This window comes from Ursus maritimus, unplaced genomic scaffold (assembly GCF_017311325.1).
Source record: "Ursus maritimus isolate PB19 unplaced genomic scaffold, ASM1731132v1 scaffold_23, whole genome shotgun sequence".
Classification (NCBI taxonomy): domain Eukaryota; kingdom Metazoa; phylum Chordata; class Mammalia; order Carnivora; family Ursidae; genus Ursus; species Ursus maritimus.
Window position 1 is genome coordinate 32,954,116 of NW_024424786.1, and position 17,280 is coordinate 32,971,395.

The window sequence follows — 17,280 nt, forward strand, 5'->3', positions numbered from 1 at the left end:
CAATGATGTGGATGGAGCTAGAGAGAATTATGCTAAGCAAAATAAGTCAGTTGGAGAAAGAAAAATACAATATAATTTCACTCATATATGGATTTAAGAAACAAAGTAGATGAACATGGGGGGAAAAAGAGATGCAAACCAGAAAACAGACTCTTAATTGTAAAGAAGAAACTGAGGGTTGCTGGAGAGGGGTTGGGCACGGGATAGGTTAAATGGGTGATGGGTAAAAGAAGGGAGAGGGAGAGAGAATCTCAATCAGACTCTGCACTGAGCGCAGAACCAGACATGGGATTCAATCCTAGGGATCTGAGATCATGATCTAAGATGAAATCAAGCGTTCATATCTTAACCACCCCAGCCACCCAGGCACCCCTTTAAAGTGGTTTTAAATTAACTGTCATTTTTAATTATAATCTAAACAGTAAACAGAAGGGGGAATGAAGCATGAGAGACTATGGACTCTGGGAAACAAACTGAGGGCTTCGGGGAGGGGGGATAGGTTGGTGATGGGTAGTGAGGAGGGCACGTATTGCATGGTGCACTGGGTGTTATACGCAACTAATGAATCATCGAACTTTACATCAAAAACCAGGGATGTACTGTATGGTGACTAACATAATATAATAAAATATTATTATTAAAAAAATAATAATCTAAACAAGTAATAAAACCTAGATTATTCTGTCTATTAGGAAAGATTATTTTTTCTAGTCCTAGTAATATTTATTATAAGACGGCCAAATAGATATGGGTTCCTAATTTCCAAAAACTTTATAACATCATGTTTATCTTTCTTCTACTGTTAATTTTGCTTGAGTGACTTTTATATCCTTTGTTCTGTTCTCAGTTTATGGATAAATTCCAAATTAGTCCAGAAAATTATTGAGAGAAAAATATTAGCTGTTTTTGTTGAGGGTAACATAAAAACTGCATAATAATCTTATATTGGTCCATTAAACAATTTGGGATGGCAATATAATTTTAAACTTACAATAATGAATTAAAAACAACTTGGTTACACAAATTTGAATATATAATTATATCCCAAACTATTTAAAATAATCATGTATATTCACATATATGAAACTGCCTTCCTTTACACATTGTCCCTTTCTTGATTTGAACTCACCTGGAATACTTGTAGAAAAGTAGCAGAAATGTTGTATTACTCTTGATTGGAGTCAATGATGAAAATGAAAATCAACCTACAAAATTTTAATGGATACTTCCTAGTGTTTGCAAGGAAATTTATGTCTTCAAATAACTATATTAGAAAAGAGAAAAACTTTTAAACTAGAAACGTAGCTTCCACATTAGGAAAGTAAAACAAACAAACAAACAAAGAACAAACAAAAGAAATTTATAATAGACTAGAGCACAAGCCAATAAAGTAGGAAGATGAAGAGCAAAGAAGATCAAGGAGTTTGTACTATGAAAAGATTAAGGTAATTGACTAAATTAGCTAGAATTACTAAGATAACAGGAAACAAGAAACAAAATTAATACAATCATTGAGGAGAGTAAACTTGAGTAAATTAAAATGAGTATAATGAATAGTCTTAACAATTGTGTACCAAAAATTTATTCACGTTAGAGAATACAGACAAATTTGAAAAAGATCAATTTACCAAAACTGACAATCAGAGAAACAGAAACTCTGAATAGATATGTAACAACAAATCCAATTTGTTATGAAAATATTCTCTCCCTCCCCCTATCAGTATCCAGACATAGATCGCTTCACCAGTTGTTTTTACTAAACAAGTGTATAAGCAATAGTACTGATTATTAATTAACTCATAAAGAAGATAAGACGTGATACTCTTTTTAGTTCATGTGATTATGCCAATATTCTCCTAAGAACAAAGCAAAACAAAGACAGCATAAGAAAGAAAACACAAGGGTGCCTGGGTAACTCAGTTAGTTAAGCATCTGACTTTGGCTCAGGTCATGATCCTGGGGTCTGCAATTGAACCCTGCACCAGCTCCATGATCGGGGGGAGCCTGCTTCTCCCTCTTGCTCTCTCTCTCAAGTAAATAAAATTTTCAAGAATAAAAGAAAACACAAACCAATATCCCTCATGGATATAAACTCAAGAATTCTCAACAAAATATTATATCCAATAATGAAATAAAATAAATACAATAAAACATATAACAGTATTATGAACGATGATCAAATGGGATTTAGCCCAGAAATCCAAGGTTGGTTTAACATATGAAAAACAATGTAATAGATCACCTACATAGAATAAAAGGAAACAAAAACCACTTATTCACCGTATAGATACAGAAAAGTTATTTGACACCATCCACCATCCATGCAAGATAAAAATTACCAATAAAGGTAAAGTAGAAGATATTATTTCAATCTACCAAAGCTGTTGCTATCATCACACTTAGAGTTAGGGAATGAGTGATCTTCCCTATAGTTTAAAAATGATGCGGGATGTCTACTCTCAGTACTCACAGATTGAAATACTAATAGATTGATAAAAATACACAGAAAGATAGATACATAGATTAATAAATCCATCAGTCCAGCAGTCAGTCATCCAGATTTGAAATAAAACTGATTTTATTCACATTATACATGATCTTTTAAGAAGAAAACCCTGAGAAATCCACACACACACACACACACACACATGCACGCACCCTACTAGCACTATTAGAACTAATAATTGATTTCAACATGATCACAAAATACAGCATCAGTATTTCAAAATTATCTTTTGCCTTCATGGTACCAAAATAAAATCCCAAAGTAAAACTAAGAAAATAAATTCTTGAACGTATCAAAAAGATTCTGATACTTATAAATAACAAAACACTACTATTGAGAAAATGAAAATATTGTAAATGGTACTGGTATTTGGTGAGCATATACTTCAGCATTATAGAATTGAGGGTCCAAAATTAAACGGATTTATGGTTGATTGATTCTGACAAGCTGCCGAGGAAGTCTCCTGAAGTTGGATAATCTTTTCAACAAATGGTGATGAGCATCAGGGTATCCATATGCAAAAAAGATACATTTCAATTTACCTCATACCATACACAGACATTAGCTCAAAACAGAGCATAGACTTAAATTTGAGAGGAAAAGTGCAGGTTATATAGCCGAGGGAGGACTTGTGCTCAAAATATATAAAGAACACTTAGTAACAGAACATAGAAAACCAAGTAAAATATTTTTTAAATAAGCCAAATATTTGACTAGACATTTATAGAAGTTTTAACCTGAAACAGAAATTGTATAAGATGGAAAGAGGGAGAGTTGCATGCCGTGAGTTGCAGGTGCCCTGAATGAGGAGTTGAAACATGAAAAATGGCCTTAAGAACACCAACGATCACAACTATCGCTTTCTTTTGGCCCACAGATTTCTACTCATGGGGCAATTCGAAAAAAGATAGTTGGTGAGAACATATGTTCTCTTTCATTAATTGTGAAAGGTGACTTGGAAATGGAGAACCAAAGGGAACGTCTCCTCAGCCTTGGGGGCAGTCTTCCGCACAGCAATTTTAGGAACATATGTATGGTACTTGAGGGTATGCAAATTTATTTACTTGAAATTACTTTCCAACCACATATACCTTTAACATTTAAGTGTACATCCAGTGATACACAGACACAAATAGAATACTGGGGCCTAGATTGATACCTTAAAGTCAGAAGAAGAACACACTGAGAACAGATAATTGATGTCGTCCCATTCAATGGCGTCCAGCATTGGACACACACTGAAGAAATGCCACCTCAGAAATCCCTCTGGGTTCGTTCTTTTTGCATACATTCATATGGGTGGAAAAACCAGAGGGCCACCATTGCTTTTATTGGCAATTCATGTTGAGTTGATCCAAGTGGCAACTATCTGTGTCTCCATCATCTCCTTTGTAAGATAGGCATGGTTACTCCTGGCTGGTTACTAGGAAGCTAAAAGGAATTAATACTTGCATAATATTTAGAATAACTTCCAACCCCTAGCAAGAGCTCAATATGTGTGATCTATTCAATAGTTTTCTGACCAGTAGCATCATTAATTTTATGGTATTTAAAGCAATTCTGATGTGGCATTTGTCACTGTGCCCTACAGGAAGAATCTAAGGGATTCTATTGTGTTATTAGAAAGGAAGAAATATTCATGCTATTTCATTATTGACTTATGGTTGTGTCCCACGGATATGGCACTTAGATGTAATATCAGATAGCACCACGAATGCTGGGAGGGGGCATCGTTGGTTTGAAACAGTCATTTCCCAAATTAGGATAATTTAAAAAATAAATTCCTGGGGCGCCTGGGTGGCACAGCGGTTAAAGCGTCTGCCTTCGGCTCAGGGCGTGATCCCGGCGTTCCGGGATCGAGCCCCACGTCAGGCTCCTCCTCTATGAGCCTGCTTCTTCCTCTCCCACTCCCCCTACTTGTGTTCTCTCTCGCTGGCTGTCTCTATCTCTGTCAAATAAATAAATAAAAATCTTTAAAAAAAAAAAATAAAAATAAAAAATAAATTCCTAATTATGTACCGTAAGGACTAATTATTAGTTGTGTTACAAGACATGTAGTCTCAGTGTAATTTTTATATATTTTGTTATACCGTAGGGGTTAGTAATTGTTTTGGGGCCTAAGGAGCCCATTTCCCAAGAACTTAAATTACAGTATAAGTCTCTGTCTGCTGTACATGTCTTAACATCTTCAGCACCAGGGAGAAAATGTCTATCACTCGGGTCTGCTAGTTAGAACTAGCCTCTGGCTACTTGAAAATAGAAATGAATCTATGTTCCCTGTTAACAATTATTTCAAAGATGTATTGAACTCATCTCTCTTCTAACTAGAGAATGTTTTAACAGAACTTCTATTTGTGTGCAGTTACTGTTTAAAATGCCTTTGTGTTTCAGTATTCAGAAACACTTAATGGTGAATTTAGAACAATTTTCTCTGTAATAATCAAAGATGGGTGTGTATGAAAGAATACAGAATAAGCAATTGGCAGCCCTCTTCTCTCTCTCTTTCTGTTTCCTCTTAACTCCTTTTTTTCAGACCAGTTTTTGCAATGAAATCCAGAATTTATGATCATGGAGGAGTTCCTAAATTGTCCTACTAATACTGGGGGTTACATTTGCCTGCCCACCAGGCTGTTCACAGTCAGGACTTATGAACTCACTCTGCTCAAAAAATGAGATGAACTTTTTTGGACTTGTTTTGGGGTTGCCATGGAATAGTTTCTTATTATCAGGCTAGAACATTAGGAAAAAAAATTACCAAGTTGACTTTCCTGTTTCACTGGGAAGCAGACAAATAACTCAGGTATTTTGATTGTTTTGCTTTTGTTTTATTTCTGTTCTTGGCCAGATAATGAAAACAAAAAGAAAAACAAAAAACAATGACTTCAAGAAAGTGATATGTTTCCACTTCCTTAAAGTCAGTTGAAGATTTAGAGAAAATACCAAATTACTCTTCTAGTCCAGAACCTCTTCACTCAATTTTCATTACACATATGTGTAGAGGTCACCAGTATACTCCTCCTGCTGCTAGAAGGGAGGGAAGAGAATAGAATCCCTCCATGTCTATCTGCCTTTTCTTTAAGGAAAGATCTCAGTGGTGGATCCCACTGCATCGAGTACACAAAATAACCACTTTTGCCAGACAACTACTTTGAGAATGTGAGTTTTCAGGCACCTCTGTATGACAATTTTCTCTCCTAGAAATGACCCACTGTAATTTAATAATTGCTCAATTGTTAATCATTAACATTTTCCATTGTTAATATTATAAACAGTACTGCAAAGGTAGTGTTGGGCTTCGTTTCTCATGATTTTATCAATGTAATTAAATATTTCTAACTACAGCTTATATTATTAAAGATTTTATTTATTTATTTATTTATTTATTTAAGAGCTACAGAGAGAGAGAGAGCACTAGTGGGATGGAGGGGCAGAGGAGAGGAAGAAGGAGAAGCAGACTCCCTGCTGAGCAAGGAGCCAAATGCAGGACAACATCCCAGGACCCTGGGATCATAAACAGTACCCAAGGCAGACACTTAACCTAATGAGCCACCCTGGCCCCCCTCTAACAACAGCTTATTAAGAATGAAATCTTTCATAAAAACATAGACTTTTTGTGTTGTCAGGAGTAAGGTTTAATTACTGTAGATCATTACTATAATAATTGATTAAACCATGGATTGTTAGAAACTTTGCTGCAGATATATGTTCCTGAGAGACTCAGTAAAAAAAGGAAAGTATATGTTTTATAGAATCACAGTAGGTGGTACCTTGCTGGCTGAAGCTTCTTAAGGATTTTCAGAGAACAGAGGTTCATTTCTGTGTGGCTTTGAAATGTATCATTGACTCTATTTTAAAATCCATCATAAAATCAAACTTAGTTAATCATCTCGATGTGTTGTGATAAAGGTTGGAATCATTTACATTATTTAATATTTCTGCTGCTGATTCTGAACTCAGTTTTGATCATTGGGATCCAGTGAGACATTTAACACCTTGAATTATTTGACAACCGTGTTTTTGTTATTTCTTATAAATACAATATTTGATATCAATGCTATATTTTTTGAAGTTAATATGAACCTGTTTTTTTTCCCCTCCCATTTTAGAAGAAACACAAAATTAAACATTTGTTTTCCTATGCCTGACGTATGGCAGAAATGGGGGAGGAGAACTGCACCTCTGTGACAGAGCTCATTCTTCTCGGATTAGCAGATGCCCCTGAGCTCAGAGTCTTCCTCTTCCTGGTGTTCCTTCTCATCTATGGAGTCACCGTTGCAGGAAATCTGGGCATGATTGCAGTGATTCAGGTCAGCTCTCCACTTCACACTCCCATGTACTTTTTCCTCAGCCACTTGTCCTTTGTGGATTTTTGCTACTCCACCATCATCGTGCCAAAGATGCTGTCCAATATCTTAAAGGGGGACAAAGCCATCTCCTTCCTGGGATGCATGGCGCAATTCTACTTGTTTTGTGCCTATGCTATCACTGAGGTCTTCCTGCTGGCTGTGATGGCCTATGACCGCTTCGTGGCCATCTGCAACCCACTGTTGTACATGGTCACCATGTCCTGGAATGTCTGTATGGAGCTGGTGTCTTGCTGCTACCTCTGGGGGATGACGTGTTCTCTGATCCACTTGTGTTTAGCTCTGGAGATCCCATCCTATAGATCCAATGTGATTAACCACTTCCTTTGTGATCTACCCCCTCTGTTATCGCTTGCTTGCTCTGATGTCTCTATTAACGAACTCACGGTGTTCATTGTGGCCACTGTCAATGAGATCATCACCATCGTGATCATTTTCACCTCCTACTTGCTGATTCTCATCACCATCCTGAGGATGCGCTCTGCAGAGGGAAGGCGCAAAGCCTTTTCCACCTGTGCCTCCCACCTCACAGCCATCCTTGTCTTCCATGGAACAATTCTTTTCATTTATTGCCGGCCCAGTTCTGGCTACAGTGTAGAGACTGACAAGGTGGCCACAGTATTCTACACCATAGTGATCCCCATGCTGAACCCTCTTATCTATAGTCTGAGGAACAAGGATGTGAAAGAAGCTCTCGGAAAAGTAGTGAGCTCCAAAATATTTTCCTAGAAAATATATCCTTAGGAGGACTCAGGGTCCCGAAGTGGAGGCTGGTGGGGTGATGAATGTGTGGGCTGTAGTGTTCGAGTGGAGGGAAGAGCCAGGAGGTGGGTGTTTCTGAGTGATTCCTTTTGATTCACTTGCCTTTGTGCTTTCAATTTGCCGCAAGGGTAGGATTGTGCACATTTCAAACTTGAAGCCTACCTCTTTCCTCTCCTTTAGTTTATAATGTCTTAAATGGCTATTAGAATGAATTCTTCAGACGCATTTAGTTTGTGTATAACCTTCATGGAGCTTAATTGAAAATCACACTTTCTTTTTTTACCTATTATGAAGCTTATCCTTTCCAAAGTTGAATTCCTCCTATTTTACAGTGAAGAATACGTCTTTGCCCAACAGTTTATATACAGAATAAACTTTCACATGTATATGTGTCTTTTTAAACTTTTTTTAAGCTTTATTGTCTATTTCTGGTTTCTTTATTATTTTTGTTGTTACTGTTGCAGGGTCCAGTGTTTTCGGAGCTTCAGATATGATCTCATCTAAAAATATGAAGATAGTACTAATTACTTCCTATGAATTTTAGGAAAATTAAGTTACATGTCACGTGCAGAGAGTCTAGAATGACCCTGGATCAGAATTAGCCCCCCCCCAACTCTCCCACCCTCCCTCTCTTATATATAGTACTTCTATTATATATCAACTGTCTGTCTCATTTACACACGCACACTCATATATACACACATATACAGGAGTGCGTATATATAAAAGTCTCCACACACAAGTATACTTGCCATCACTGAATAAATATTGCTTAGGTTATGACTTAGGTCACTCATCACATTGTTTTGTTTGTTTGTGTGTTTGTTTCTTTTTTTACTTTGAATCTCCATTCTAACTCCCACTGGAATAAAGTGCTGTCACTTAAAAGTGAATTCTAACCTACTTGTAGAACACATAAATAGTTCATTTTTAAGCCGAATCATGGAATGTCCATCAAACAAATGTCCGTTGACTGATGAATGGATAAAGAAGAAGTAGTATACATATGCTATGAAATATTAATCAACTACCAAGAAGAATGATATCTTGCCATTTGCAATGATGCGGATGGCACTAGAGAGTATTAGGCTAAGGGAAATAAGTCAGTCAGAGGAAGACAAATATCATATGATTACACTCATATGTGGAATTTAAGAACAAAACAGATGAACATGCATGTGGGCAAGAGAGGTAAACCAGAAAACAGACTTTTAACTATAGAGAAGAAACTGAAGGTTGCTGGGGTGTAGGTGGGCAGGGGATGGGTGAAATAGGTGACGGTATTAAGGATGGCACTTGTGATGCACACTGGGTATTGAATGAAATGTTGAATCACTGAATTCTATACCTGAAACTAATATTACACTGTATGTTAACTAACTGGAATTTAAATAAAAACTTAAAGAAGAAAAAAAGCTGTAAAAAATTCATTTTCAGTGTGCATGTGCACTTCTTTTTTTTTTTTTTTTCATCATTGTGGTTAATGAGTTAATTCTCTCTGCTATGATGGTGTATGATAGCTTCGAGCCATTCCCAACGCCTTCACCACACAGTTGCTGTGTCCCAGAAACCCAGTGCCATACCAGTGGTTGTATCATATGCATAGAGAGCAGCATGTTTCTTGATCCTCACATGTTCTGCTTTCAGAAGATCTCCTTGTGGTTCAACACAATCAACCACTTCTTCTGTTAGATCTCCTCACTAAGGTCTCTTGCTTGTTGTGGGTCTTATCTCAGCCAGTTACTTCTTTTCACTGCCACGACTATTAATGAGGTGAACACACTGCTCGTCATTCTCCTGTCTTAAGTGCTTTTCATTGCCACCAGCCTGCAGATGCACTCAGCAGGCGGGCACCACAAAATCTTCTCGAACCTGTCAGCTTTGCAAGCGACTGTCTTCAGCATTTTCCACAGCACTATTCTCTTCTACTTTGTGTGATAACTCCCAAAACTCCAAGCACACAGAGTGGTATCTGTGTTTACACAGTGGTGATCCCCATGTTGAATCCCCTCATCTGAGCCTGAGATAGAAGGACATCAAAGTCAAAAAATAACACATTTTTTCCATATCGAATGGATGCATTGGTAAAAGCTTACTTCTGTTATTATAGAACATTTTTCTGTGATTGTTGAGTGACCTGCATATTAAGCTGATTTAAAAAAAATCACTTTAGATTTTCAAAAAGACAGAACATTTACAATAGATAGAATATCAATTTTAGGTCAGAAAAATTATATCTAGATCTGATAATATAAGCTCGGCCAGTTGGTCTTTCTGAACCAGGCTTTAATTACAACTGATATGATATGATATAGTTCGTAAAGTGGCATGTGGGACAACATGAAATGTAGACATCTTGTCTGGCATATTGTGTGTGTGCAATAAATGCTAGTTCTATTCTCTTTTCTTCCCTGATAACTGAGAAGTTGTAGGTGTTAAATAAGCAACCAATTTTGTATTTTAAACTTAGTGAACTAGATGACAAGGAAAGATATACATGGTCTCACGTTCAAGAACCTCACAAGCCAGTGTTATTAGTAAATATCATAATAGGGTTGGTGGGGAGACACAGTTCAAAATCATTTGTGGATAGCAGAGATTGTTTCATAACTGCATGCATCTTTTGCTTGACCTTGAAGGGTGGGCAAGTTTTTAGGAGAAACAAAAGAGAAAGACAAAAGATTTATTCGGGAGCAAAGAACATGAACAATGTTGAAGAGGTGAGCATATATAGTTAAGTCAATGACTCAACAGTATTTTTGAGCTACTGTTTTATGCCATATGCATACAAGTTCTGTTTTTAAGTACTCGAAGGAATGAAAAGTTATATAGGCTCAACCTACTATTTTAAATTATTTCGGAAAAGTTCCAGTGTGGAGGATAAACATATTTACAAGAAGTTTAGAAACATTAGCCTGTTTCACAAGCCAATAGTGAGAACAAAGACAAGGAAAATGTATTCATATTCTGTTCCATCTTTCCTTTGTATCACCTATCAATCAGCATAAATATATTATTAATTTATGTGGCCACTTGACCAAAAGCATTCTCAATTCTCTTCATAAGAACTCCCTAGACAGTCTTCATACAATTATTGAATAGGTTTCTGGAAAAAATTGAGAGCCATTTGCTTTCCTTAAATGTTGTTTTATTTTTTTATTTTTATTTTTAAAAAATATTTTAGTTATTTATTTGAGAGAGAGAGAGCACAGGCAGGAGGGCAAAGGGAGAGGGAGAGAATCTCAATCAGACTCCACACTGAGCAGAGAGCCCAATGGAGCTTGATCCTATGATCCTGAGATCAGGACCTGAGCCAAAATCAAGAATCTGATGTTTAACCAACGGAACCATTCAGGCGCCCCTTAAATGTTATTTTAAATTAACTGTCATTTTTAATGATAATCTAAGCAAATAAGTAATCAAAACTAGATTATTGTGTCTATTAGGAAGGATTAAACTTTTTCTAGTACTAGTAATATTTATTATAAGATGGCCAAATAGATATGGGTTTCTAATTTCCAAACATTTTATGACATCATGTTTTTCTTTCTTCTATCATTAATTTTGCTTGAATTATTTATATATCCTTTGTCCCATACTATTTGTTTTTGGATAACTCTCAAATTAGTTCAGAGAATTATGGAGAGAAAAATTACTAGCTATTTTGTTTAGGGTAAAATAAAAACTGCACAATAATCTTATATTGGTTCACGAAACAATTTGAACGGTGATACGATTTTAAAAATATAGTAAGAAATTAAAACAACTTTATCTCAGAAATTTGGGTATATAATTACATCCTACACTATTTTATATAATCATATATATTCACATCTGAAATCGCCTTCCTCTACACACTTGTCACGTCCTTGATTTGTGCTTAACTGGAACACTGTAGAAAAGTAGCGAAGATTATATTACTCTTGTTTGGAATCAATGATGACAATGGAAACTACTCTATGAAATTTTATTAGATGCTTCCTATGAGTTTACAAAGGAAATTTGAATCTTCAAATAACTACATTAGAAAGAGAAAAACAATTAAAACTAGAAACTCAGAAAGCTTCTACATTAAAAATTTAAAAAAAAGAAGAAAAAAACAAAAGGAGGAAATAATAAAGACTAAAAGCACAAGCCAATAAAGTAGGAAGATGAAAACAGAAGATTAAGAGTTTGTACTGTGAAAGGATTAAGTAATTGACAAAATTTTAGCTAAAGTACTATGAAAAAAGAGAAGCAAAGAGCGAATTAACCCGATCATTGTAGACAATAACCTTAGTAAAACTGGTATTATTCACATTATACATGATCTTTTAAGAGAAATCCTAAGCAATCCACACACATACACATGTGTGTGCACCATATATAGGACCATGAGAACTAATAATCAAATTCATCATGATCAAAAAGACAACATCAATATATCAAAAATTATCTTATTTCTTCCTAGTACACAAAATACAATCCCGATTTAAAACTAAGAAAACTAAGTTTCCTGAACACATGAAAATATTGGAATACTTAAATAAACAACAAAAGACTATGGAAAAGAACTGAAAATTAAAAACATAGTGTAATTGGTACAGGTATATGGTGGGTGTATCGTTCAGCATAATAGGAGATCGAGTCCAGAATTAAAAGATTTATGGTTGATTGATTCTGACATCCTGCGAGCAGTCTCCTGAATTGGACAATCTTTTCAATAAATGGCGATGAGCAAAGGGCATCCATATGCAAAAAATACATTCAATTTACCTCATACCATACACGAACATTAGCTCAAAACAGATCATAGACTTAAATTTCAGAGGGAAAATGCAGGTCCTATAGCCAAAGGGAGGATTTGTGCCATATATATACATATATATATATATATATATATATATATATATATATATATGCTCATATATATGTATATATGTGTTTGTGCCCAAAATATGTAAAGAACTCATAACAAGAATATAGAAAACAAAAAACAAAACAAAAATTTAAATAGGCCAAATATTTGACTAGACAATTTATAGAAGTTGCAATCTGAAACAGAAATTGTGTAAGATGGAAAGACAGAGAGACGTATGCCCTGAGTTGCAGCTGTCCTGAATGAGGAATTAAAACATCAAAAATGGCCTTAAGAACACCAACAATCACAACTATCACTTTCTTTTGACCCACAGATTTCTTTTCATGGGGCAATTCAAAAAAGATAGTTGGTGAGGACATATGTTCTCTTTCATTAATTGTGAAAGGTGATTTGAGAATGGAGAACCAGGAGAGCGTCTCCTCACCCATGGGGGCAGTCTTCCGCACAGCAATTTTAGAACGTGTTGTATGGTAGTTGAGAGGACACAAATTTATTTACTTGAAATTGCTTTCCAACCACATACAGCTAAAAGTTTAAGTGAGCATCCCAGTGAACACAGAGCATAAATAGAATACTGGGGCCTAGATTGATATTATAAAGTCAGAAAGAAGAATACCCGAGAACAGACATTGATGTAGTCAATTCAATGGCTTCCAGCATTGTGGACATGCACTCAAAAAAATGCACCATAAATCTCTCTGGGTTCATTCTTTTTCCATACATTCATAAGTGTGGAAAACCATTGTTTTATTGAATTTATGTTGAGTTGATCAAGTGGCAGAAGTGTCTGTGTCTCCATCATCTCCTTTGTAAGATAGGCATGAAACCAGAACTGTTTCCTGGCTGGTTACTAGGAGACGAAAAGGAATGAATACTTGCATAATATTTAGAATACTTTCAACACACTAGCAAGAGCTCAATAAGTGTGATCTACTCTACTAGTTTTCTGGCCGAGCTGGATCATTACTTTACGGTATTTCAAAGGAATTCTGATGTGGCACTTGTCACTGTCTCCTACAGGAAGAATCTAAAGGGATTCCTCACGTTATTGGGAAGGAGAAGAATATTCATGCTATTTCTTTAGGCTTCATGGCTGTGTCCCACAGATATGACACTTAGATGTAGTATGACATAGCACCATGAAGGCTGAAGGGGCATCTTTGGTTTAAACAGTTGTTTCCCAAATTGCGATAGTTTAAAAAATAAATCTCCCTGATGATATGCCATAAAGATTAATTATTAGTTATGTCACACGACATGTAGTCTCAGTTTAATTCTTATGTATTTTGTTTCATAAGGATTAGTCATTGTTAAGGGGGCCCAAAGGGCCCATTTCCCAGGAGACTTAAATTACACTATGAAGTCTCTGTCTTATGTACTGTCTGCTATCATCTTTGGCTCCTGGAGAAAATGTCCGATCCTCAGGTCTGTTAGCTAGAATTAGGCTCTGGTTGCTTGAAGAATAGACACGAATGCAGGTTCTCTGTCAACAATTATTTTAAACATGTATTGGAGACATCTCTCTTTTTAACTAGAGAATGTTTAGCAAGATTCCTCTGCAGGTATAGTTTAAAATGCCTTTGTATTTCAGTATTCAGAAACACTTAATGGTGAATTTAGAACAATTTTCTCTGTATATAAAGATGGATATGCCCTGTATAAAAAATACAGAATAAGCAAATGGTAGCCCTCTTCTCTCGTTCTCTTTCTGTTTCCTTTTTTAACATTTTTTTCCAGACCAGATTCTGCAATGAAATCCAGAGTTTATGATCACCAGGAGCTCCTTCATTTTCCTGCTATGCTGAGGGTTGCATTCATCTGTCCTCAGATGGTCATGGACAGTCCAGACTTATGGACTCGCTCTGCTCAAGAAAATGAGATGAATTCTTTGGATTTGTTTGGGGTTGCCATGGAATAGTTTCTTATCATCAGGCTAGAACATTAGGAAAAAAATCACCAAGTTGACTTTCCTGTTTAACTGGAAAGCAGGCAAATAACTCAGTATTTTTGTTTTGTTTTTGCTTTTGTTTTATTTCTGCTCTTGGCAAATATTGAAAAACACATGACTTCAGGAAAGTGATGCGCTTCCACTTCTTTAGACTTAGTTCAACATATGGAGAAAATACAGTTATTCTTCTAGTCCAGAACCTCTTCACTCAATTTTCATTACACATATGTGTAGAGGTCATATGCTATGACCCTCCTGTTGCTAGAAGGGAGGGCAGAGAATAGAACCCCTCCATGTCTATCTGCCTTTTCTTTAAGGAAAGATCCTCAGTGGTGGATCCACTGCATCGAGAACACAAAATAACCACTTTTGCCAGCCAACCACTTCGAGAACTGAGAGAGTTTTCAGGCACCTCTCTTTGATGCGGGTGAAGATTGAATATTTCAGTTACAAGGCAAACCAAAGGTATTGATAGATAAATCTATCAGGGTATTCATACCCTCTATGTACATCTTTATATAACATCTACTAATATACACCAGTGATCTATTTGGTGTCCTGTTTCTTTCTTAATTTACCACCAGCATGATAATTTTCTCCACTAGAAACACCTGTAATTTAATAATTGTTCTATTGTTGATCATTCATTTTCCTTTTAATATTATAAACAGTACTTCAATGTACCTTTGGTTTGGAGTTTTCATGATTTTATTAATGTGATGATATATTTCTACCATAGCTTATTAAGAATGAAATCTCTCTAAAAATATATAGCTTTTATTGTCATCAGGATTAAGACTGTAGATCATTACTGTAGATCATTACTATGAGGAGTTGATTAAACCACATTCTTCATTTGGTAGTAAAAATTTTTCATTTTCAATCTATATTCTACATCTCTTGGCTCATAATTCCAAAAATTAAAAGCATTTTATGACAGAAACACGGGGATAACTGTATGGTGACTAACATAATATAATAAAAATCATTAAAAAAACGTTTTATGGCTGCAGAGCCTCAAAATTTATCACAATCCCCAAAAATGGAGTGCTAAAAAACTTTGCTTCAGATATATGTTCTGAGAGCTCAGTGAAAAAAGAGGTATACATTTTATAGAATCATGATGAGTGGTACCTTGCTGGCCAAAAGCTTCTTAAGGATTTTCAGAGAACAGGGAAAACATTTCTGTGTGGCTTTGAATTGTATCTTTGATTCTATTTTAAGATCCCATCAAACAGTCGAACCGTTAATCATCTCTATGCATCGTGGTAAAGGTTGGAATCATTAAGTTTTTTAATGTTTCTGCTTTTGTTTAAGTCAATTTTGATCAGTGGGATCTACTGAGACATTTATCATTTGAATTATTTGATAGCTGGGTTTTGTTATTTCTTATAAATACAATATTTGATATCAATGCTATATTTTCTGAAATTAATATGGTGTTTTTCCTCCCATTTAGAAGAAACACAAAATTTGCTGTTTGTTTTCCTAAGCCTGACATATGGCAGAAATGGGGAGAACTGCACCTCTGTGACAGAGTTCATTCTTCTCGGATTAGCAGGTGCCCCTGAGTTCAGAGTCTTCCTCTTCCTGGTGTTCTTCTCATCTGTGGAGTCACTGTTGCAGGAAATAGACATGGTGCAGTGATTCAGGTCAGCTCTCCACTTACCTCCCATGTACTTTTCCTCAGCCACTTGTCCTTTGGCTGGTTTTTGCTACTCCACCATCATCGTGCCAAAGATGCTGTTAATATCTTAAAAGGGGGACAAAGTATCTATTCCTGGGATGCCTGGTGCAATTCTGCTTGTTTTGTGCCTATGCCATCACTGAGGTCTTCCCTGCTGGCTGTGATGGCCCTACTTCAGGCAGCTTTGTGGCCATCATGCAGCCACTGTTGTACATAGTCACCATGTCCCAGAATGTCTGTATTGAGCTGGTGTCTTGCTGCTATCTTTGTGGTGGCGTGTTCTCTGATCCACTTGTGTTTAGCTCTGGAGATCCCATCCTATAGATCCAATGTGATTAACCACTTCCTTTGTGATCTACCCTCTGTTATCCTTGCTTGCTCTGATATCTCTAATGCAGACTCACGGTGTTCATTGTGGCCACTGTCAATGAGATCATCACCATCGTGATCATTTTCACCTCCTACTTGCTGATTCTCATCACCATCCTGAGGATGCGCTCTGCAGAGGGAAGGCGCAAGCCTTTTCCTGTGCTCCCCTCACAGCCATCCCTTGTCTTCCATGGACAATTCTTTTCATTTATTGCCGGCCCAGTTCTGGCTACAGTGTGAGACTGACAAGGTGGCCACAGTATTCTACACCATAGTGATTCCCATACTGAACCCTCTTATCTATAGTCTGAGGAACAAGGACGTGAAAGAAGCTCTCAAGAAAGTTATTGGGATCTATATTACCTTTTGAAAAACTATTTTCTTAACTAGACTCAAGAGTTTCTTCAGGAGCTTTTAATGAGGGAGCTGATTTTGGGTGGATGTGAACAAAAAGTAAAGTATGGAAGAATTTTATGAGCTGGGGGAGCTATGCATGCTTTGTTTCCACTTGTTTTTATTAAGCCATATTATATTATCTCTTTATAGATAATTCAAATGCACATGGTGCCTTTTCTGTTCTTCTCCAATCTCTAATTGCTTTGAATGGGTTTTGGGTGGTGTTGTCAGGCTCAATATCTTGGTTTGAAACGTCAATATATTTCTCACAACGTGCATATCGATAGATGTGTCTTTTCATCATTAAAGCATGCAACCTTTTTAACTAAATTAATTTCATTTTTACAAAAATGGAATGAGTGTACATCTGTCTGATATCTATGTTTT

At 36.2% G+C, this 17,280-nt stretch overlaps 1 protein-coding gene and 1 pseudogene across 1 annotated transcript; both read left to right on the top strand.

Moving 5' to 3' along the window:
- Positions 1 to 6,663: 6,663 nt before the first annotated feature.
- Positions 6,664 to 7,599, top strand: LOC103666050 (olfactory receptor 5L1-like). The gene has a single exon (XM_008694082.2). It carries the CDS (start codon positions 6,664 to 6,666, stop codon positions 7,597 to 7,599), a length of 936 nt encoding a protein of 311 aa, XP_008692304.2.
- An 8,516-nt stretch (positions 7,600 to 16,115) lies between these two features.
- Positions 16,116 to 16,867, top strand: LOC121104726 (annotated as a pseudogene).
- The last annotated feature ends 413 nt before the right edge of the window (positions 16,868 to 17,280 follow it).